Genomic DNA, 23,194 nt, shown 5'->3' with positions numbered 1-23,194 from the left:
ATTAAAGCTCATGCCTGGCTCATAGGTGCTAAGTAAATGTTGAATGAATGACAAATAACAGTTGTGAAAGCTTAGCTGAGAGCAAGTCTTAGGTCTGAAGACCAGCTGTGTCTAATGAGGTACACTTTGTTTGTTTTATTCACAGAATAACAGATTCCCTGGATACTCTTTCAGAAATTTCTTCAAATAAACAGAATCATTCTTATCCTGGTAAGATCATACAATTTTGCTTTTTTAATAATTATTCCTTTGCTTTCCACTTACTGAAAAAATTTTTTATTATGGAGCATGTGTGTGTATTAAAGAGTAGACTTGGGTATGTAAGAAAGCATGTGGGAAAAATGAATTAAAGATAACATTTATTTTGATGCAAAAAAATTGAAATCCATGCATAGTTTTCATAGTATCAATTTTCTGAAGGCTTCTCATAAAAAAGTATTTGTATAGTTTGAGGACTTACAGAGCAAACACCTGTCACCTGCCCTCATCTGAAGAGTATAACTTACTGTGCCATGGAAAGCCCTGATCCCCACTCGCCATCATCTGCCTCCCTCTTCATACACCTCATTCAAAGATTATGAGTTTTGAGTTTTATATTAATTATTCCTTGATTGTCTTTATATTTTTGTCACCCATATATAGATACACCCATAAATAATATATGTTTAGTTCTTATTTAGCATTCCATTGAACACATGATTTGTGTACAGTTAATGGTTCTTTGCATCCTGTCCCATTTTTTCCTATTACAGACTCTACTGGTGCACCCAAGTGCAGCTGTTTCTGCAGTGGGATGTGCACCTCTTCCCCTTCCTGTAACACCAGCCCCTTGCAATGCACATTCCCATCTACAGAGTACACCTCAAAGCTAGTCCCGTTTGACTTAAATGATATCTCTTGGTGCCCATGGGCTCTGTACCTTTCCTCTTGTGTGAAGTGCCTATTCAAGTTTCTTGCCCATTTCTCTTTTGGGTGGCTTGTCTTTATGTGTGTGTTAAGATATCTTGCTCAGTTTGTCACTTGTTCCACTTCCCCTGATTTTTGTGGGTATCTGTCGATGAACACAAGTTTTATGTAGTCAAAATAGCAAACCAGAGTTGGTATTGTTTATCTTAAGAAATCTTCTCCTCAAATAGGAATCATAAGGATATCTTCCTGTATTGCTTTCAGAAAGGTTTCTATTCTTGAGTTTGCTGTGTGTCTGTTTACCTGGAGGTAATTTCATGTCCTGTAAGGCTCTCATTTTCATTGCCATGTGGATGGCCATCCGTGAAAGACTGATTTCCATAATGCCTGTCATTAGATGTTTGTTGAGGTTAACTTTATGACCTACGGATTTCTGACATTCTGATAGGGTACTGTTCTAATTAGGACCTCCCTAGTGATGATGTATGATGCTGTGTTCATTTGCTAAGTCTGGGGAGTTGAAGCAATAGAAAGTTACTGTCTTGCAGTTCCACAGGCCCTGTCCTTGGCCTGCAGGTTGCGGCCCCCTCTGTTGTCTTTGTGGGTCTTTCCCGCTGTGTGTGTCTTCATCTCAGTCTCCTCTTAGAGTCCCATTGGATTGGGCACTCATATGACCTCCCTTAGTGACCTCTCTGGAGACCCTGTTTCCAAACCCAGTCACATTCTGAGGGGTTAGGACTTCAGTGTGTGACTTTTGTGGGAACACAATTCAGCTCATAACAGATGTGGAGCACCCTTTCTTGTGTTTATTTGCAATCTGTGATTTTTTTTTTCAAAAAATGTTTGTTTATTTTAATCTACTTGAGAGAGAGAGAGAGAGAGAGAGATTGATTGATCTTCCATCTGCTAGTTCACTCCCACATGCCTGCAGACAGTTGGGGCTGGGCCAGGCTGAAGCCAGGAGCCCCAGACTCCATCAGGTGGAGGGGAGTGGTTTCCCCTGGGCACGTGGCACTTTGGTTTGCACTGGCTTGGTGTTCCGCCAAGGTGCCAGTGAGGTTCTTTCTATGGTGGCCTTGCCCACCTCCGCCAGCCAGGGAAGGTCACGTGCAGTCACACTGGGCTGCTCTGAGGGAGCATGCATGCCGCTTGGGGAAGTCCCTGCTGGGGTCTGGGAGCTCCTTGCTCCTGATGGTTTTGGAGCTGGAGCTGGATGATGTCAGGTCTGGAGGGGCTTGATTGATGAGTCCTATTTCTGTCCTGTCCCCTGGCATGTTTCATCTTTTACCCATTTAATATTGTATTTGTTGCTTTCTTATTATTGAGTTCTTAATATATTTGATTCCCAGACCTTTTCAGATATGTGTGGTTTTTTTTTTAAAGATTTATTTATTTATTTGAGAGGCAGAATTACAAATGGAGGGAGGGAGGGAGAGAGATATCTTCTATCCACTGGTTCACTCCCCAAATGACCACAACATCTAGAGCTGGGTCCATCAGGAGCCAGGAGCTTCTTCCAGGTCTTCCATGCAGGTGCGAGGGCCCAAGCACTGGGGCCATCTTCCACTGCCTTCCCAGGCTGTTAGCAGGGAGCTGGAACAGAAATGGAGCAGTCAGGACTTGAACCAGTGTCCATATGGGATGCCAGCACTCCAGGAAGAGGTTAAACTATGCCAAAAAGCGCTAGCTCCCAGATATGTGTTTTGAAAATATTTTTTTCTCAGTCTGTGACTTGTCTTTTTGTTCTCTTCACAGTGCCTTTCACAGACCAGAAGTTTTTAATTTTAATGAAGTCCCACGTTAATCAGTGTTTTTCTTTCATGGATCATGCTGTTGGTGTTGTATCTAAAAAACTCATTACCAACCCCAAGGTCACCCTGAGTTTTGGCCCCCAGGTTATCTTCTAGGAGTTGTGTAATTTTGTACTTTACAAGCAGGTCTGTGTTCTGTTTTGAGTTACTTTTTGTGAAAGATGGAAGGTCTGTGTCCGGATGTGTTGTTTGATTGTGCGTGTCCGGTTGTTCCCTGTTGGAAGGACCACCCCTGCCCCATTGAACCACCTTTGCTCCTTCATCAGAGGTCAGTCGACCGCATCTGTGGGTCTCTTTCAGGGTTCTGTTCTGTTCCTTTCATCTGCTTGTTCCTTTGCCAGCATCACAGTGTCTGGATCATTGTGGTTCTTCCGTAGCTCTTCCAGTTGAGTAACGTCCAGCCTCTGACTTAGAGCCTCTCCTTTGCCATAGCGCTGGTTATTCTAGGCCTGTTTCCTTTCCATGTACGCTCTACTGTTTGTTGCTATCCGCAAAATAACCAGCTGGGAGTTTGATTGGGATTGCCCAGAATGTACAGGTCGAGTTTGGGGGGAACTGATATCTTCACACTGAGTCTCTCCGTTAATGAACTTGGACTGTCTCTCCATTTATTTACAGTACTTCCCCCATTTCTGTTTTTTTTTTTAATTTCAATTGTCTGCAGTGAACTGTGGGTCCAAAAAATATTAAATGGAAAATTCCAGAAATAATTCATAGGTTTTAGATTGCCTGCCGTCCTGAGTAGTATGATGAGTTTGCTCGTGGTTCTGCCGCATCTCTTGAGGGATGAAATCATTCTGTTCCCAGCATTTCCACACTGCACATGTGTGCTTGTCTCCAGGAGCTGTCTGGGTTATCAGGTTGACTGTCGTGGTATTGCTTGTGGTCAAGTAACCCTTATTTTACTTAGCAATGGCCCCTAAGCACAGAGTAGTGATGCTGACAACTCAGATGCACCAAAGAGAAGTTGCAAAATGCCTCCTCTAAGTGGAAAGGTGAAACTGTAACAGTGTATGATCAGAGCAGACAAGTATGGGATATGGTAGGGTACTGTCCTCGTTTTGGGCAGCCATCAGGAACGCATCCCTTACAGATAAGGGGAGACTTTCTTTTTTTATCTCTTTCATCAGAAGTTTGTAGGTTTCCTCAGATATTTTGTATGTGTTTTGTAAGATTTATAACTATATACTTACATTTTTGGTGTTAAGGTAAATGGCATAACTTTTTTTTGTTGTTTTTTAAAGATTTATTTACCTATTTGAACGGCAGTTACAAGGGTAGTTGGGTGGAGAGAGAGAATCTTACATCCGCTGGTTCATTCCCAAATGGCTACAATGGTTGTAGCTGGGCTTATCCAAAGCTAGGAGCCAGGAGCTTCTTCTGGGTCTCTCATGTGGGTGCAGGGCCCCAAGCACTTGGGCCACCTTCTGCTGCTTTTCCGGGGCTGTCAGCTGGATCAGAAGTGGAGCAGCCGGGATGTGCACTGGCACCCCGTGGGATGGTGCTGTTGCAGGCAGTGGCGTTACCCACTTCGCCACAACGCCGACCCCTAGTTCTCTCCTTAGATCCTCTTTTTTTCCATTCGACTTGCCCCCTGTTTGTATGGAAGATACGCTCCGTGAATACACGTCTTAAATTGCTGTTTTGAAATTACTTAAATTACATGCTTAGAAAAGCCTAAAGTTTTTACCAGAAAGTTCTTGGAGGCTGAGGCGCCGGCGTCTGTGTTCGCCTCTGCAGGGTGGGCCCCTCACGTGTTTACTCACGGATCCCCAGGACCTGCACTTGGGCTGTTTCCTTCTTACCTGTGCACAGCCTTTCCGCTGTCTGTGAAGGAGGCTGTGGGTGGCGAACACCCTCCGCGTCCTTTGTCTCCTTCCTGAGCCCAAGGTTTCAGGCGAAGGCGCCGCTTCCTTTCTTGTCTGGGTGGAGATGCCCCTGTGTGGCTGCGGTCCGCGGTCCCCAGGGGTTCGGGGACCGATGCGTTCGGTGGGCTCTGTGACACTCTACCTTCAGCTCTTTGGCTCGGCTGGCTGCTCTCTGGCTTTCCCTCGCACGGCTGAGCCCCTCACTGTTGTCCCTGGGCGCCGTCCACTCTGCCTGCAAGTTTCCCGGTTCTCTCTCCAGCTCTCTCGAGCCTGGCGCTTTACCCAGCTCTGTTCAAATCTGCATGGTGGTCACTCACGGTGCTCATACCGTCCCTGGGTTTTCAAGTTTTCCCCTGACATCTTTCACTGTTTGAAATCCTGTGTTAAATGGCCGAGCAGCTCGCTTCTGTGAGTCTGATTTTTGTCGAGCCTGCGTGGTGGTGCCTCCTTCCTTGTGAGTTTCGTAACTTGCGAGATGCTTATTTTACTCGGATGAGTCCTGGGTCGTTTCCTCTTCGAATCCTGGGTTGCGGCCTTGGGGACGATTCTGTTTAGTTCTGCCAGGTGCTTGCAGGTGCTGCCGCCTGGGGACTGCTTTTACCTTGTAATCCCTGCCATGTCTTCCTGTGCCTTGGGGACAAAATGAGGGCGACTCCTGGCGGTCCCACAGGCCGCGTTGCCCTGCGCCCCGACGGCGTCCCCTTCCGCTCTGGGTGAACCTCGCCCTGAGTGTGGGCTGTGCAGGCTCCTCCTTTTGGCCAGGGGAACCCTCGTTCGGCCACTCCCGGGCCGTCTCCTTCGCATCTCCTTACAGCCAGTCTGGTGGGAGCCCCTGTTCTCTGGGAGTCTGTGGAGACCCTTATGAGACAAGGTGGTGGATTCTTGGGGTGATTAGTAACCTCTTGTAGTTCCTCTTTTTGTGAGATCGACAGTATTTTAATAATAAGTTATAGGACAGGTGCGATGGCACCACGGGGTAAGCTGCTGCCTGGGACACCTGCGTCCATACAGAGCACATGTAGAGGCCCGGCTGGGCCACTTCCGGTCCAGCTCCCTGCTGACGGCCTGGGACAGCAGCGGAGTGTGGCCCAAGTGCTTGGACCCCTGCACCCATGTGAGAGACCCAGATGGAGCTCTGGGCTTCCAGCTTTGGCCTGGTTTGGCCCTGGCCATCGTGGGCATTTGGGGAGTGAGCCAGCGGATGGAAGGCAGATCAATCTCTCTCTCTCTGTCTTAGTTGCTCTGACTTTCAAGTAGGTAAAAAAATTTATAAGAAAATTCCAGTTGTTTTAAACTAGAGTTGCTGTAGTCAAGAGATTGATTCAGCACATCTGATTTGGCAAAATGACCAGAACTGGAAATCCTATTCTTTTCGAAAGCATATTTTTTATGTCTTTATGAAGTCTTAGTGTTTTGTTTTTTTACTCTGTTAATTGGAGGTGCTGATAATCATAAGGTCTAAAGCATTTTTCAATGTTTATAAATGGAATATCTTTAATAATAAGATTTTGAACCATTTTTTAGTATTATCCAGATGATAACACTTGATAGTAAAAAGAGTCAATCTTATCAATGTGTAATTTTTGTGTGTTTTTTTTTTTTTAAGGAGTCTTGTAATAAAAACCTCCAGAAGAAAGGTCACAGTCTTACCTTACTTGTACTTGTTCATGGTTTGAGCAGGAAAATAAAGATAACAATTAGTGAATTCTAAACTATGATCATATTCTGAATATATATACACATATATATTTAAATATGTATTTGAAAGGCAGAGTTACAGAGAGGGAGAGGGAGAGAGAGAGAGAGAGAGCGAGCTTCATCTGCTGCTTCACTCCCCAGATGGCTGCAATGGCCAGGGCGGGGCTAGGCCAAAGCCAGGAGCTTCTTCCAGGTCTCCCATGTGGGTCCAGGGCCCCAAGCACTTGGGCCACCCTCCACTGCCTCCCCAGGTGCATTAGCAGGGAGCTGGATCAGATATGGAACAGCTGGGACTCGGACCCGTATGAGATGCTGGCATCGCAGGCAGCAGCTTAACCTACCACGCCATAGTGCTGGCCCCTGTATTCTGAATTTATTTACGTTTGCTTTGTTTGCTACAGTAGACGTTTGTAGCAGAAGCGGCGGAAGAGAAGGTGTAGCGAGGACTGGAAGTGTGTGGTTGACTCCCTCCTCTGATCTTCACCTCCCCATTCAGGTTTCCGGAGAAGCTTCAGCACAACTTCCGCTTCTTCCCAGAAGGAGGTCAGCAGAAGAAATGCTTTCGCCAAGTGAGTATTAAGAAGATTTAGAAAAACCCCGTTCAGGATGAACGTGCCGGGGACTCTGTGAAGGAGGAGCAGTGGAGTTTTGTATCTTATGCCCCGCTTGGTAGAATCGTAGCACTTAAGAGGGAAGGCGTGGCTGGGTGCCTGGAGTTTTTTTCTCCCTCCTTTGCAAGCTCAATGAAAAATGTCATCAGTGGCGAGAAATAGCGCGCTGCATATATTTTCTCTTCAAAGAGGTTAGTGCTGTTAATAAAAGTTGGAGGAATTCACATTTTTGTGTTTTCATTTGAGTAGGGTGGGTTGATTTTAAATTCTCCTTATTTAGAGATTTTTTTTGGTAAGATTTATTTGAGAGGCAGAGTTACAGAGAGAGGGAGAGACAGAGACAGAGAGAGGTCTTCCATTTTCTGGTTCACTCCCCAAATGGCCTCAACCGCCAGAGCTGAGCCGATCTGAAGCCAGGAGCTTCTGGGTCTCGCATGTGAGTGCAGGGGCCCAAGCTCTTGGGCCATCTTCTGCTGCCTTCCCATGCACATTAGCAGGAAGCTGGATGGGAAGTGGAGCAGCCAGGGCTTGAGCCAGTGCTGTATGGGATGCTGGTGTTGCAAGGGCAGCTTTACCTGCTGCCCACAATGCAGTCCCCATAGGCAGTTATTTTGATTGTGGTCTCGCATCCGCTTGTTGAGTCTTTGTAGAGAGAATGCCCTTGTCTGCTTTCACTTGCATTTATTTCTCCACGTGCGTCTCACTGCTGCTAACAGTTCTCAGAAAGTTCCCGAAGCTCTTGCACCTTTGGAGGAGTGTGAGGCTCTCCGAGACTGAGTGAAGAGGTGATTCCTTTGTAGAAGTCTGCCGGTTAGGCTGTGCCCCAGGCCCTGGGAAGGAGAGCTGGCCAAGCAGCGACGGGCAGCCAGGCCCTGGACTCCCGGCAGCGGGAGCCCAGCACTGCGCTTGGTGCTCAGCTGAGCATGGGCGCAGGGAATCCGCACAGCGCTGTGCACGGGTGGAGGTTCCCCTGAGTGCTCCGACTTGCCTTGAGAGCCCACGAGGTGCCGTTTACAGAGCTGGCTGAGGTTTTGTGGTTTTCTTTCTTTTTTTCATTTTTCTTCCTCCAAATCATCACCAATTTTGAGCATTTTGAAATCGGTCTCCTTGCTTGCAGAGCTGAAAGAGTTCGAGGGCAGTCAGTTTATGCTCCGACGTCCTGAAGCTGTTGGAGCCGCCTTAGACAGACTGGAGGAAGTCACCAAACAGAGACCACCAGGAAACAGAGGGACGGGGGCAAGGGGTCAGGCTCAGTGTGGCGCTGAGTGGAAGAACAGGACCCAGACAGCCAGGGAAGGAGTAAGAGCCGGCCCTGGGAGTGACACAGGAGGTGTGGTCACGCTCGGCGAGACAGGAATCTTACTGATACTTGAGGGACCCACATAGGCAGGACCTGCTTAAAAGAAATGAACTTTTGGCTGGCGCCGCGGCTCTCTAGGCTAATCCTCTGCCTTGCGGCACACCGGGTTCTAGTCCCAGTTGGGGCACCAGATTCTGTCCCGGTTGCCCCTCTTCCAGGCCAGCTCTCTGCTGTGGCCCGAGAGTGCAGTGGAGGATGGCCCAAGTGCTTGGGCCCTACACCCCATGGGAGACCAGGAGAAGCACCTGGCTCCTGCCTTCAGATCAGCGCGATGTGCTGGTCGCAGCGCACCGCCGCAGCGGCCATTGGAGGGCTCTCTCTTTCACTGTCCACTCTGCCTGTCAAAAAAAAAAAAAAAAAAAAGAAAAGAAAAGAAATGAACTTTTATAGCAAATATGTAATCTGTGTTTTATACCGCTGATTTAGCTTTACTTACAGAATACACAAGCGAAATATTTGGCGATTGCTGGTTTTTTTTTTTTTTTTTTTTTTTTTTTTGGAAAAAATCAGACTTTGAGGTGCTTGCAGGTGCTGGGAAAGCAGGCCCTGAACTCAGGGGTTGCAGAGAGAGTGCAGTGCCTGGGCCACTGCGTGCCCAGGGGCGGGCTGGTGGCGTGGCGGCTGCTGCTGGTCCAGGAGCAGGGTGTGCTGGAGAACGTGAGGAGAGACAGGGCGCTGAGACACACCGGGCTTGTTTATATGGAAACAGACTTCCAGAAGGGCGTGGAAAGTGGAGGTGGTGCAGTCTTGGGTGAGAAACCGGAAGGACCCAGGGCAGGGGCCACATTGGCTCTCGTGAGTGTGCAAGCGTGGGGCAGGGTGGCAGCCACCCGCTGTGGCATTGTTGCAGAACAGGATCTGTTTTTCCAGGTCAGGCATGGGGATGGTGGTGATGAGTGCATTTCATTCAGAAAGAAAGGTCGCAGAAAGAAAAGCAGCGATCGCTGCGTCTTCCAGCTTGGTCTCTGTCTAATGCCTGGAATGGGAGTGATGAAGAAAATGAACTTGAGGTTTCTACCCAGCTGTGACCGAGAGCTGACAGGAGCAGGGAGCCCATCCTCCCTGCCCAGCCGACCTGGGGGCTGCCTCTGGCCCCATCGTAAGGAGCTTAGCACAGCTTCCCCCCACGACAGCCTGAGTCTCCCTTGGGCCCATCTGTGGAACCCGTGCTGTGGGCTGCTTCACTCCCCAGATAGCCACAACAGCCTGAGCTGTGCCAATTTGAAGCCAGGAACCTGGGGCTTCTTCTGGGTCTCCCATGCCCGGTGCAGGGGCCCAAGGACTTGGGCCATCTTCTACTGCTTTCCCAGGCCATAGCTGGGAGCTGGATCAGAAGGGGAGCAGCCGGGACTCGAACTGACGCCCATATGGGATGCCAGCACTGCAGGCGGTGGCTTTACCTGCTACACCACAGTACCGGCCTCTCTCTGTGTCTTTCAAAACAATAAGTAATAAATGCCCTTTGCTCCCAGAAGGACCTGTGCCTGCACGCTTCTGTGTGCTGATCCCTTGGGTTAGCTCGAGGGTTACTTCCACACTGCAGTGGCTCCCCTGAGACCCCAGAGCTTTCCTGCACCGTACACAGACTCTATTGCAGTATTTACCACATCGTACTCTCTGTGATGTGCAGGTTCCCAGGGCCCAGCCCCACTCCTGCCATTTCCTAGGTGGCTAAGACATGGAAGAGTGAACAGCTGTCGCTCATACTGCAACTTTCCCTGGGCTTTTAAGCTGTAACATAACTTGAATCAGATCATTATTCTTTTTTTTTTTCATAAAGATTTATTTATTTACTTGGAAGTCAGAGTTACAGAGAGAGAGGAGAGGCAGAGAGAGAGAGAGAGAGGTCTTTCATCTGATGGTTCACTCCCCAAGTGGATACAATGGTTGGAGCTGCGCCGATCTGAAGCCAGGAGCCAGGAGCTTCCTCTGGGTCTCCCACGTGGGTGCAGGGGCCCAAGGACTTGGGCCATCTTCCACTGCTTTCCCAGGCCATAGCAGATAGCAGGATTGGAAGTGGAGCAGCCGGCTCTTGAACCGGTGGCCATATGGGATGCCGGCGCTTCAGGCCAGGGCTTTAACCCACTGTGCCACAGTGCCAGCCCCGAATCAGATCATTCTTAACTAGAATGTTTACTTAAACCATTAATCTTTTAAAGTAAAATTTTATAAAGTAATTTTGTCTGAGAGGCAGAGAAAGAGAACCATCTTCTGGTTCATTCCCTGAATGGCTGTGATGGGTAGGGCTGGGCCAGGTAGAAGCCAGGAGCCAGGAACCCAAAGCAGGTTTCCCACATGGGTGGCAGGGACCCAAGCACCTGAGCTATCACCTGCTGCCTCCCCAGGTTATGCGTTAGCAGGAAACTGGAATTCGGAGCAGAGCCAGGATTCAAACCCAGGCACCCCAATATGGGATACAGGTGTCTTGGATGCACCAAATGCCTGCCCTTAAATTATTAATTTTGGTGTAGATATTGAATTCATTTAGTACTCATTTCTTCCTTAACAGCGTTCATCCTGAAAACTGATTGTGTAATATATATTTTAATAATGAAGAAAAATTAAATGCAGATAAAGGTGTGCATTTCCGTCACCAGGTGAAGTGATCACTGTGTGCACCCCTGGTGTTTGCGTTTCCGGTTTCTTGCGAGTGCGTGGGTCAGAGTGCTTGAGCGGTAGACTCGTCTGCTCTTCTGAAAAGCTTCCACTCGACCTTCCATCTGCTGGTTCACTCCCCAAATGCTTGCAACACCTAGGGCTGGGCCAGGCAAAGCCAGGTCCCTGGGACTCAGTGTGGTCTGCTGCCTCCCAGGGTGCAGCATCTCGACCACACAGCAGACACCCCACTTCTATCATGTTAAAAAAGATTTGTTTATTTAATAAGGAGAGAGAGAGAGAGAAAGACACAGAAAGAGATCTTCCATCTGCTGGTTCACTCCCCAGGTGGCTGCAGCAGCCGGGCTGGGCCAGGCCTAAGGCCAGGAGCCTAGAACTGTATCCAGGTCTCCCTGTTGGTGGCAGGGGCCCAAGCACTTGGCCATCTCCCCTTGCTTTGCACATTAGCAGGGAGCTGGATCAGAAGCAGAGTAGCTGGGGTTTGAACTGGCGCAGTGATACGGGACGCCAGTGCAGCCCACTGTGCCACAACGCTGGCCCCTCACCGCCATGTTCTGTCAGTGTTATTTTACTGGAAGCACCCGTGTGGGTGCATGTGTGTGCATTGCAACACATACATCTTCATAAATCGCCAGGGAAGTCTTAAATCCATATCAGACAGCACTGCGATAGCCGAAAGCAAACACCACCTTTACATGTGCGAAGTATCTAAATGGTTCCCTTTCGCCGATGAAGATGATGCCTTCTGAGCGCGGCCGTGGGGTTGAGCATGAGACCTCGTGCTGTGTGGCCCTCACGCCTGAGGCTTTTTCTTCGTTTCTCCCCCGCCCCCGAACAGGTCCAAGACGGCTCTGCGCCGCAGCTGGAGCACGTCCACCTCTGGGGGTGGCCTGGAAGGGAGCGTGAGGCTGCACGAGGGGTCCCAGGTCCTGCTCACAAGCTCCAACGAGATGTGTACGGTCAGGTACGTGGGCCCCACGGACTTTGCTTCCGGCATGTGGCTCGGCCTGGAGCTCCGAAGCGCCAGGGGCAAGAATGACGGAGCGGTGGGTGACAGGCGCTACTTCACCTGTAAGCCGAACCACGGCGTCCTGGTGAGGCCCAGCAGAGTGACCTACCGGGGCATAAACGGCTCAAAGCTTGTGGGTGAAAACTGTTGAACGAAGCTCCTCGAGCCCTCGGTGAGCTCCTAGACACACTGCGCACATCTACGGCATACAATAAAGCGTCCACGGCAAATGGTTTACTTTACGTAGCCATTCTTGAAATCTTGACGATATGCTGTAGTGACCTCCATACAGTCCATTAGAGCCATTCAAGAGACTTCTTTAAAAAGCCATGGGCGCGAACGCTGGGGATCGTGGTCAAAATAAGTCCTTTGGGAAGCTCTCGGTTCCGAGGAGCTGCGGGACTGAGCGGAGAGTGTGTCCTTAGGTGAGCAGCGGCTGCGTGGCTTGGCTCGTCCTGTTCTGTCCCCAGCGGATTTCCCACGGCGCCGTGATTGTGAGCAGCGTGGGAGTTTCCCTTTCTTCCTGTGCTTTGTCACTTCTAGGCACAGCAAGAGAAGCATAGCTAGATGACTAGTGTATTTCTTATATTTTGGGGCAAAGCTCTTTGCCTTTTGGGCAACGCCTCCTCTGGAGCTATGGCAGCGCTCTGCGGCTGGACAGGTGCCAGGGCCATGCGCGGAACCAGCAGCTTCTCCCACGCAAGGCCAGCAGGGGCAGGAGTGGAACCTGGGTCTCCTGACCTGTGCCCCAGTGCCCTCTCCTCTCTGCAAAGCATGTGCTGTCAGATTTTGCTCCTGCAGCTCGGCTGCCTTGTAGGGATGAGCTGAAATACGGCCCATGATTAAGGTTTATGAATTTTAGTTATCATTGGAATTTTTTGCACATCCCTGCTTAGCCTCTGTTTTTGGGTATATATGTACCCCCCCGCCCCCGCCCCCCGCCACACACACAAAGCACTTTTAAAACACAAAGCACTTTCATGTTTGTGGACGGTTTGCCGTCTTTTCCTCCTGGGATGTGAAAGATTATGAGAATGCGTTTAACCGAAGAGAGCAAGTCAAGATGTGTTAGAAGTGTGTGACTCACTTACATGTTTCCGACTTGTGGGTTTTTGTTTGTTCGTTTGTTTTCTTTTACTCCCCAGAGCTGGTGTTGCGTTTGCTATGGTTACAGTTTGCATATTTCCAGTTGTTGTATTTACAAAGCTGCAGAATTGTATGTTTTTATTTCCCTTCTGTGGCCCATGTTAACAAACAGCTTCATAAGCATCCGAGGCAACCTGGAAAATGTTTGTATTGTGGGCACACATTGAAATTGATGTCCTACAGCTGTAAAGGTGTATCATTTATTGTAAGTATTTAAACTACTGCAGAAATACTGGAACGGTTTGCTTCCTAAGATTAAAGGTATCCTTTAGAATGGGGCTTGCTTTGTGCTTAGAAATAATATTGAACTATTTTGCAATGTACTATTTTAAATCTAACTTCTGTCACTTTGCTGCCTTTAAAAAAAGTATGGTATTTAAAATATTGCTAGAGCTATTTTCCTGAAAGACGTTTGCAAAATAAGGCTGCTTTATAATCAAGGAATATTTTTATTGATTGAAGAAAATGATTGTACTGCAATTCAAAAAGTAAACTTATTTTATTATATAGATTATTTCTCCAAAATCTGTTTATATCTTAACATGAAATCCATTACCACGCTGAACTTGGGTGTCTATAATTCATTGTTAATTATAAAACACTCTAAGTTAGACAGTCATGCCAACACTGGATTTATTTTTGAAGTTGAAGAATTGTGTCTTTTAAACCCATACAACATGTTAAGCTTACAGGTTACATACAAATTGGGTGTTTTTACTTGTGTTTTGCTTACTGAGTGTCATTCAGAATTCACTTGCGCATTAATAAAAAGGGAAGCTGTCTGGTTTTGGAATCTTGTTATTTACCTCACCTGCAACTCCCCTCCTCAGAGACTCAGAGGGCCTAAGCTTTGCATTTTGTTTGTCCTCAGAGTACTGGCTTGGATTTGTCTCATCCTGTCCCTGTAGAATCTAAAAAAGGTTCATGCGTTGTCTCAACAAGTGAAGGTATGTTTTTTTTTTTAAGATTTATTTATTTATTTGAAAGAGTTACAGAATGAGGACAGGCAGAGAGAGAGAGAGAGAGAAAGAAAGAGAGACTGACTTCCATCTGCTGGTTCACTGCCCAGATGGCTGCAACAGCCGGAGCTGCACTGATCTGAAGCCAGGAGCCAGGAGCCTCTTCTGGGTCTTCCACACGTGTGCAGGGGCCCAAGGACTTGGGCCATCTTCCACTGCTTTCCCAGGCCATAGCAGAGAGCTGTATCGGAAGTGGAGCAGCCGGGACTCAAACCAGCACCCATATGGGATGCCGGCACTGCAGGCAGTGGCTTTACCCACAGCATCAGCCCCTATGTTTATTTTTAATTACAAATACAGCGGCAGATAGAAAACTCGCACCGGCACATCTATTTTTAGCAGCAGTTTGCCGGTCTCCCTGGGCACAGAGGCCCTTATGTACAAATGCTGTCACACAGCGGCCAGGAGAAACCACACTGGCTCCTGATGAGGGTTGGGTACAGGCTGGACAAGTCTCAGCTTGCGGGCGTGTCGCGATGGCGTCACAGGCGAGAGGTGATGCCTTCGCACGGGCAGGCAGCGTTCTCCCGGCTCAAGTTTCGCTGCTGACCCTTTCCCAGGAGGGAGGGCGTCTGTGGCAGAAGGGAGCAGTGGCACACCTTGCTGACGGATCCAGTCCCCTTGTGCCTGATGCAAATGCCGCTGCTGGGATCCCCAGCCCTCGCCCACGGGTCGGGGAGAGCCCTGCTTCCTCTCTCTTTTCCACAGGGTCTTCTAATGACCAGCCTTGGCATCAGCTCTGTCCAGTAGCAACTGTGGCAGCCGGGCGGCGCTGAAGAGGACCAGGGATGGGTATTTGAAGTGTTCTAAGTGATGCTGTTTGCTAAAAATACAACCGGTTCCCAAGGATCACTGGTGTCTTATTTAAGTCAGCTCTGGGAATCCTGAGTGATCCCACATGCACGAGCGTGTTACTCCCGTAGACACTGGCACGCACACACACCCCAGCAGCTCCTCGCCTGGAGGAGTTTGATCTTAGGGCTGTTTTTCTAGTCCTAGTGGCTGAGAGAAATCAAACAGGGGAGCCTCAGAAGTCTACCTTCGCCCTCCTGAACCGGACGGAGGAGGCGTTTCTAGAGCACAGACAGTTTACCTCTCCGAATGCCGTGTCCTCCCCAGTGTCCGTGTCCTCCCTAGCCTGTGTCAGTCGCACAGAGCATAGGTGCTCTCGGCTGCAGCCCAGCTGCCTTTTCTAGGTTTGCTCTCAGCAGAGCTCACCGACTGAAGACTGGACTTGTGATTGTTTTGCACATGACAGATCAGACTGGCGTGGCAATGAGTCGTGGTAAAGTCATAGGCACAGACTCAAGTCCTTTTTCATTCTTTCTCTAAGAGAACTTCTGAGATTCCACTGCAAACGCAGCTGGCTGTGTACGACACTGGCTGCCCCTGCCAACTCTAAGGGTATAGGTGACCGTCCAGTGTCTCTGGGGGAAACATCATATGGTGGATTTAAAAGTGAGTTGTTTTTTTTTTTTTGACAGAGTGGATAGTGAGAGAGACAGAGAGAAAGGTCTTCCTTTTGCCGTTGGTTCACCCTCCACTGGCCGCCACGGCTGGCACACTGCGGCCAGCGGCCAGCGGCCAGCGGCCAGCGCCCTGCGCTGATCTGAAGGCAGGAGCCAGGTGCTTCTCCTGGTCTCCCATGGGGTGCAGGGCCCAAGCACTTGGGCCATCCTCCACTGCCTTCCTGGGCCACAGCAGAGAGCTGGCCTGGAAGAGGGGCAACTGGGAAAGAATCTGGCGCCCCGACCGGGACTAGAACCCGGTGTGCTGGTGCCGCTAGGTGGAGGATTAGCCTATTGAGCCGCGGCACCGGCCAAAAGTGAGTTTTAATAGAACGTCTCAGATTGGTGGTGGGGAAGTGGGTTTTGCACTGTAGGCAATGCCCAGGTAAGAGCGTCATCAAAGAGTAAAGGGAGAAGTTACGGTCACTTTTATTGAACCTGCTAATAAAAATGGGTTTCTAATAAGAATTCCGGTGGATTATACACATCCGTTAACAACACTGTCATTTCCTCAAATGCTCTTCTCTCTCTGGGGAAGGGAGCCGAGTTTGGGGTTGAGAAGCAGCTGCAGGCTCCTGCGGCCCCAGCTCACGGTGTCCTTAGGTGTGACAAAGGGGAACCCCGGGCTGTGTTCTGCTTTGGTTTCTTACTTGTTAATGAAGCAGCACCAGCTGCTCACTGGTACATGCAGGGGTGGGGGAGCGTTTCTGTCTGTACAATTACTTTATTTCTGAGGACTGAGAAATAATGCGGAATCAACTCCTCCCCACAGCTATCAGATACAGGAAGATCACCTGCAGTTCTCACAGTGTTATCTTTGCGGGATGCCTGCATTTGCTGTCCTTTGGATTCCCTGTTCCTAGATAAGCCGAAAAGCTATATTGTTCACAACAGGCTTCGCCAAATTGCCAACCAGCGGCAGTGGCTAGCTCCCTGGTCCTGAAACGGGGGAGTCTCCAGTTCTATGGGGATTGGTAGAGGAGACTATGAATTCTCCCTGGTAATGGCACCTGGACACACTTGTGGAGGAGGGCCAGAATCCACACACACTTCCTGGTCCCCAGCGTCGGGCCCGTTCTCAGCCTTGCTACCTTGCTTCAGCAGTGGACTCCGAGAGGTGCAAACTGACGACAAAGAGAGAGCGCATCAGCTACATCACCCGGAATGAGGTGGGGAGAGAGGCTTCGTGGTTCTCCTGTGCCGTGAACCTGCCCTGATGTGAGTGGAGGCATGGAGGGTGCTAAATGGACCTGACCCTGTCCTGTTGGCAGGAAGCCATCGCTTACTAATCCCACTTTGCTGTGGGAATGACTGTGGGTTAAGGCCATCACTTGTCATGGTCATGGTTTTATGATTCGCTGAGGAGCTTTTCGAATAGAAAGGGTTAAACTGAGCTGATGCTAGACTCTCTAGTGTACTTCTGCATACCGACTACATGTAATTTGGCTCACTGGGATTGTGCACTGGATTAATTGGCTTTGGCTCTAAATTAAGAGCCGGGGTCAAGGAAACACTCACTCCCCCCGACCCCCCGCACCCTGGTCGTGTTCTTCTCGGTGACTTCATTCAGAGCCACACACTTCCGAGGTGGAAGGGGACTTGGAGACCAAAGCCTTCATTTTCTAAAGTGAGGACATGAGAGTCTCCGTAACTTGCCTGAGCCACTTCCGCGGTACCCGCAGCCTGGTCCTGGTCTCAGCTCCCGCCCAGGCTGCTTGCTGTTTCCCAAGGAAGTGAAGAGCGCGGAACCACGCCGGCTGATGTCGTCGGAAATCCTGCCAGCTGCTACTTATCCGTGTTGGCAAAGGACCTCTCTCAAAACATACACGCGAGTATTGGAGGGAGAGTTAACTCCCTGCTTGCCGAGGCTTCGAGGCTTAGTGTGGGTTAGTGTAGTAAGACCAGCTTTCCATTAGCAGTGGCTGCCGTGAGCCTGCCACGTGAGTGACGGCGGTGGGGAGGGTAACCGTGGTGGTACTCGCTGCAGAGCGCAGGGAAGGGAGGCTTGAGGGTGTGTCAAACGTCGGTACTTGCAGTCCAACTGGGGTTAGACCGGTGGTGCCATCTGGCCGTGGGAAGGGTAGCCCGTTTGTTTCCCATTGGCCAAATGCTGGGGAGAGGGAAGTTGTCCATTAATTTTGTGGTTGGAGTTCATTTAACTTCCTGCCCTTACCCTCCACTAGTGGGATGTAACTGTTCTTTTTTTTTTTTTTTTTAAGATTTATTTATTCATTTGAAAGGCAGAGTTACAGAGAGGCAGAGGCAGAGTGGTAGAGAGAGAGGTCTTCCATCCATTGGTTCGCTCCCCAGATGGCGGCAACCGCCGGAGCTGTGCCAATCCAAAGCCAGGAGCCAGGAGCTTCTTCTTGGTCTCCCACATGGGTTCAAGGGCCCAAGGACTTGGGCCATCTTCTACTGATTTCCCAGGCCACAGCAGAGAGCTGGATCGGAAGTGGAGCAACTGGGACTCAAACCAGCGCTCATATGGGATGCCAGCAATGCAGCACTGCAGGTGGTGGCTTTACCCACTGCGCCATAGCATGGGTCCCAAGGGATGTAATTGTTCTTAAACCTTCCCAGTGTTTTCAAGTTGCTGAGCTAGAGCTAAAAAATAGAGTTGTACTTGAACAGTGCATTAAAAACTGTAGCACACCTACTCAAGATACGGAAGGAAAATACAATCCTGGTAGAGACCTTACTGTCTGTGCTCAGTAATTATCGCCTATAGTAGGGTACTGGAACGCAAGTTTTGTTTTGCGTGTTCACACAGCCGCAGGGAGCCATCTGCTGCAGTGAATTTAGGAGTCAAATTGTGTGTCCTCTTGGGACCAACTGGGAAAAAAAAATCAGTGTAAATAGACTGACAACACACTGCACCCACTTTGATGAATCTCATCATGTTTGGAGGAGTCTGAATTCACAGGCATCTTATTTTAGGTCTGCAAAGCTCATTATGAGTTTTAATGCTGCTGTTTCCGGAGAAAATGCATTAGGATAACTAAGTCATGACAGTTCCTTGTGATGTGCCCTGTGAACTTGGAATTGAAGGTCCGCATTTTACAGCAGGACGTCGATCTGTGGTTATATAATACAGCCACAGGGTTTACCAAGCACTGGATGGAGATAACAAAATGTAAAAAAAAAAAAAAATACACTGAGTAAATAGCTTTTTGTTTCTGGTGCTTTTTAACACTTAGAATTTAGTTTTGCTGGAGTATTGTTTTGAGCTGGAAAGGACTGGGTCCCAGGAGGACTTTTGCTACTGTCATTAAGGCAGTGACAGATGAAGTAAAATGAGGCCATGGGAGACCTAAGAGGGTGACACAGGAGCCACACACAGCTGAGCCTAGGCACCGATGTCCACACCCAGCGCACCTTCCCTCGGGCCACTGAGGTGAACGAGGGTTGGCGGGCTCCGTGGGCATTCCTTCAGCCTGTGCTCGCCCAGAGGGTGAAAGCACAGGAAAGAGCTGTTGTCCCCTCATCGAGGTACCAGCAAGTCAGACAACCCAGCCTTTTAACTACTGAGTAGAGCGTACTCCTAGAACTACCAAGCTTATGCCTGCTGTTTGGATTCACTGGGATGGTGCGCTGCCACATGTTAACTGATTGTTTCCCACAAATGGACGCTTTCCCAGTGGAATCCCTGTACGCCTTTGATAGGCTTTTTATAGACACGGGATAGAAATGATCATAGTAGCGCGGCTTCATTCACAGCCCTTCTGCACACTTTACCTGTGCCCACTCACCTTCTCGGCGGGAGCTTCTGGCAGAGTCGGTGAATTCATTGGGGTCCACAGCATCTATGTGAACTGCTGGAGCCACACGGCTGGAGCAGCAGTAGAGTGGACATCAGCCGAGTTTGATACACAGACCCCTGAGTGCTATGCCGACTGAAATGAAAACACCTTGAGGTCATCATATCTCAGTGTGGAGTTGTTTATTTACTTATCCATGGATACAGGCTTTTATGATTTGACTATCATTTACATGAAAATTGATACCAGTAAAGACAATTGGAGAATATCGACAAACCAATCTTAGTGATAGTAAGGCACAACCTGAAAATGTAATGGATTTGTAGTTTTTTTTTTTTTTTTTAATGGAAAGGGGTTAGATTTCTCTCTGTGAATGACAATAAAGAGTTGGCCATTTAACCGTGTTCCATGCTCCCTGCTTAACTGGTTACCAATGTGACAAAGATGAGAGTGTCGTCACAGCTCCTCTGTCTGCATCCTTTAGGGGAGTGCGTCCCACAGGGAGACTCGAGTCCCTTGGTGGTTCGGGAGTTGGAATAGTGCTTGTGTAACTAGGGCAATACTGGGATGGCTATTCAGAGATCAGTTCACTGAAGAAACATCTCTGCCTATGTGTCTGATGAGAGCACTGCTGGCCATCAAGGACATAAAGAAACGCAGTCCCCAGGGTACCAGGCCATCTACAGGTGCACAGAACTTCCAACTCTAGCATAAGGCAACCGCCTCGGAGAAATGAACCACTGTCTAGAGCCGGCTTACAACGTAGTGGCTCTCCTTCCTTCAAAGTGATGCTGTGGACCGAGGTGGAACTGAGAAGTTGGGCAGACACACACACGTGTCGCATGTGCACACAGCCCTTTCGTTTGGGAACGCTTAATACCTAGTGAGCGCTAGAAATGCTTTCTCCTAAAGAGAAAGACACCTTGGCACGGCGACCACCAGGAAAGAAACGGGCCATGAGAACAGTGGAGACGCAGAAAGAGAGAACCAAGTGGAAACGTGCCAGCAGAACAGCATTGCCTAAACATGCGTGTGTGAAATCTGACCGATTCCTGACTTTGTTAGGTGGAAGACATTTCATCGGGGAAAACCGAGCTCGGCACTCCCACTGTGACACATCAGTCCACCTGGACTCTCCACGCTGTCCTGGGTTTCCCGCTGCATTGCCACCTAGAGGAAAACCTCTTCATTGTGTGTGTGCCATAGCCTACCAGTGATGCTGTGACCGTTTCAGCAGATCTGTCCCCCCCCCCCGGGGCATGGCGGGATCCCAGGATCAAGGGAGCGAAACCTCAGGTGAACGGTGGAAGGAGGAGCCTGCACTTGAGCCTCGCCTGAGGAGCACTGGAGTCTGTGGTCCCCAGAGACCTTTCAGATGGTTGCTCCAGTTCTGTAGGCTCCAGGACTGACGCTGTTGGCAAGGTTCTGGCTTAGGACGAGCCACCGCTTATGTCCACAAACAGAGAGTGTTCTGTGCTGTCTACCTGACCTCAGCACTGCTGCTTAAAAGTTTTGTTGTTTTGAAATGGATTGAGTTTAGTACCATCAGTGGCAAGTTTTAAGATCAGGCCTTACCTGAATTGAGATTCAACCTCACACTGAGCTTTTCACTTTTAGCAGGAGGATTCTCTTAAGGCATGAGGTATATTATTAAGATGCTGGAATCTGGATCTACACTGATGTTTTGTAGCCACAGCACTGGGCATGGAATATACACACCTATATGTTCTGTCTACCACGACCGGGACTATTTACGACGACGTTAGAACCTGCGCCAAGGGCAGCATCTAACCGTCACCAGCAGGGGGCGCTCCGCTGCCTACGGTTTTTCCTTTCCCAAGTAAAGAATGTCTTTCCCCATGCTGAACCATTCGGAATAACTCCTTTATTTCTGTTCCCTCTCCCCTCCAATGGCTCACGTCCGCATCACCCAGGGAAGGAAACATCTAGGACTCCAACTATGGGACACAGAAGAGCTAAGTGGGACTACAGTGAAGCTGAGCACACACAGTTTGGAAGAGGCGGAAGGGAGTGTACAACAACCATGCATGGAAGCCTCAGGCAACCCAATCCGGGGCCTCGTGTTTCTGTTTTCTTCTTCGGAATGGATAGGAGACGGGCCCATGCGCAAAAACCTTTCTTAAGCATTTGGAAAGTACAGCTTTTGATGTGGCACTTCAGAACAAGTTGGCACGAGATGAAAAGTGACGTCCGGTCTTTGGGTGGAGGAGCTGCGCGCCCCCCTCGCCGCTCCACGGGCGTGGGGGCGCCCGAGGGAGGGAGAGCGCGCAGGGGCGCGCGGCGCGCTCAGGGCCCGGGCTGCTTGCCGCTGCCCTTGGTTTTCAGGATGGTGTCCTCGTAATGGCCGGCGCCAGGGGCCGCCGTGGCCTCCAGGGGCAGGCCCTGCTGCTGGTAACCGTAGTTGACGTTCCCACAGGGGAAGTGGCGCAGCCGGAACAGCGGCACCTCCTTCATGCCGGCGGTGAGCGCCGACGGCTCGAGCAGCAGCGAGGCCCCCGCCAGGCGGCCGGGCGCCACCCCGGGCGGGACAGTACAGCCGGCCGCGCGCCCCACGTGCCCCCTGGTGTCGAGGGGCTCCTTCTTGGCCGGGGCATTGTTCTTTCTGGCGGGTTTCTCCGTGAACCACGAGCCGTACGTCGGGTTCCATAGGCTGGTCGGCTTGTTTCTGGACCCCTGGCCCTTGTGCATCTCCGATGGCGGGTTGGACTGCGCAAAGGCCACGTTCACGTGTCCCCCTCCCACGGCGGGGCCTCGGCGGGCGCGCGCGGGGGCCTGGGCGGCGGCTTCGGGCTTCTTCACGGCTTTGCCAGACGAAGCGGCGGGCAGGGCGGCGGGCGCGGCTGCGACGGGCGCCTCCTCCCGCTTGGCCTGCGCTGGAGCCACCAGCAGCGGAGGGACCCCCTCGGGGTCCTTGGGCCGCATGGGCACCTTTTCCTCCTCTTCCACCAGGGGCCCATATTCTATGGGCAGGGCAGTGTTGATGACGTCTGGGTCCTGCGGTGGGAGAAAGGAGTTGATGACAGGTTTGACTCAGAGTTGGATCAAGATGCCTGTCTCACATAATCTCATTTGAATGCATCCTGCAGAGGGCCAACCCAGTGTTCATGAAGACTACATTAACACAGGCCCTGGGGATCAGGAACCCAAAGGGACGGCGTCCCCATGGACAGGACCTCGGAGGAGGGGCCGTGCATGGGCGCGTGCCCAGGGCACTGGCGTCCGGGGCTGGGGTGCACCCAGCTGCCTGGAACAGGGCAGAAGACCGCTGGCTACGTTTTATAGATTAATGGATGAAACAGAAACAATAAAAATCCATTTTTATTCCAGTGTATTCCCCAAATCAATTAAAAGAAATAAAGTCTGTGGGTGTTTGATGTTCAGTGTGGAGGTGGGGTGGGTAGGGGGTGCAGGTGGAGGGGAAGGCAGGCGTGGGCACAGAGCCTTCCTGGCTGCCCTCATGTGCCCCGTGTGTGGGTGGCTTCCACACGTGTGCAGTCCCGTCACACTACACCCCCACACGTGACATAAGGCACAGGGTCGGGCTCTCCTGTTCGGAGGGGAGGGAACTACTGGCGGGCTGGTGCCACCGTGCACTCACTCGCTTTTACACGACCGACTGTGAACAGAGAAGCAGGAGCAGTTACCGCAGATTGAAGGAAAGAAACTTGAATGTGGGAAGTTGAGTTGTATTTTATGCAAACTGGGGAAAGACTCCCATTGCTTGAGTTTAAGAGGAATAGCACACTGGTCCTGTACTCATCAGTAAGAGTTTAATAGGGGCCGGTGCTGTGGCACAGCAGGTAAAAGTCGCCACCTGTGACACCGGCATCCCATGTGGGCACCAGTGCCTGTCCTGCTGCTCC

At 50.2% G+C, this 23,194-nt stretch overlaps 2 protein-coding genes across 18 annotated transcripts in view; one reads left to right on the top strand and one right to left on the bottom strand.

Annotated features, from left to right (window-relative positions):
• Nucleotides 1–23,194, top strand: part of CLIP4 (CAP-Gly domain containing linker protein family member 4) — a 94,424-nt gene that overhangs the window by 54,729 nt on the left and 16,501 nt on the right. For 4 of the 16 annotated variants that reach the window (XR_016229511.1, XM_089326611.1, XM_089326612.1 and 1 more), the window contains exons 14-17: nt 146–210; nt 6,780–6,852; nt 11,709–11,834; nt 13,897–13,972. Coding sequence is in view for 11 of the 16 variants with exons in the window: in XM_089326611.1 (XP_089182737.1) it covers nt 146–210; nt 6,780–6,852; nt 11,709–11,834; nt 13,897–13,933 (301 nt within the window). In the remaining 5 variants the exon portion in view is untranslated. Of the gene's footprint in view, nt 1–145; nt 211–6,684; nt 6,853–11,708; nt 13,813–13,896; nt 13,973–14,752; nt 14,894–16,324; nt 19,710–23,194 lie in introns of those variants that run through there. The other 12 variants (XM_051843046.3, XM_089326609.1, XM_051843044.3 and 9 more) reach the window with 9 other exon arrangements.
• ALK (ALK receptor tyrosine kinase) overlaps nt 17,752–23,194 on the bottom strand; it is a 774,540-nt gene continuing 769,097 nt past the window's right edge. For both annotated transcript variants that reach the window (XM_051843042.3, XM_051843043.3), the window contains one exon: nt 17,752–22,325. In XM_051843042.3, the coding sequence (XP_051699002.1) occupies nt 21,618–22,325 (708 nt within the window). In that variant the 3' untranslated portion in view covers nt 17,752–21,617. The remainder of the gene's footprint in view (nt 22,326–23,194) is intronic.

This window comes from Oryctolagus cuniculus, chromosome 2, assembly GCF_051225735.1.
Source record: "Oryctolagus cuniculus isolate XC-2025 breed Fujian yellow rabbit chromosome 2, ASM5122573v1, whole genome shotgun sequence".
Lineage (NCBI taxonomy): Eukaryota > Metazoa > Chordata > Mammalia > Lagomorpha > Leporidae > Oryctolagus > Oryctolagus cuniculus.
The sequence above is the reverse complement of the archived record's forward strand: the minus strand, read 5'-3'. Positions and strand labels throughout refer to the sequence as shown.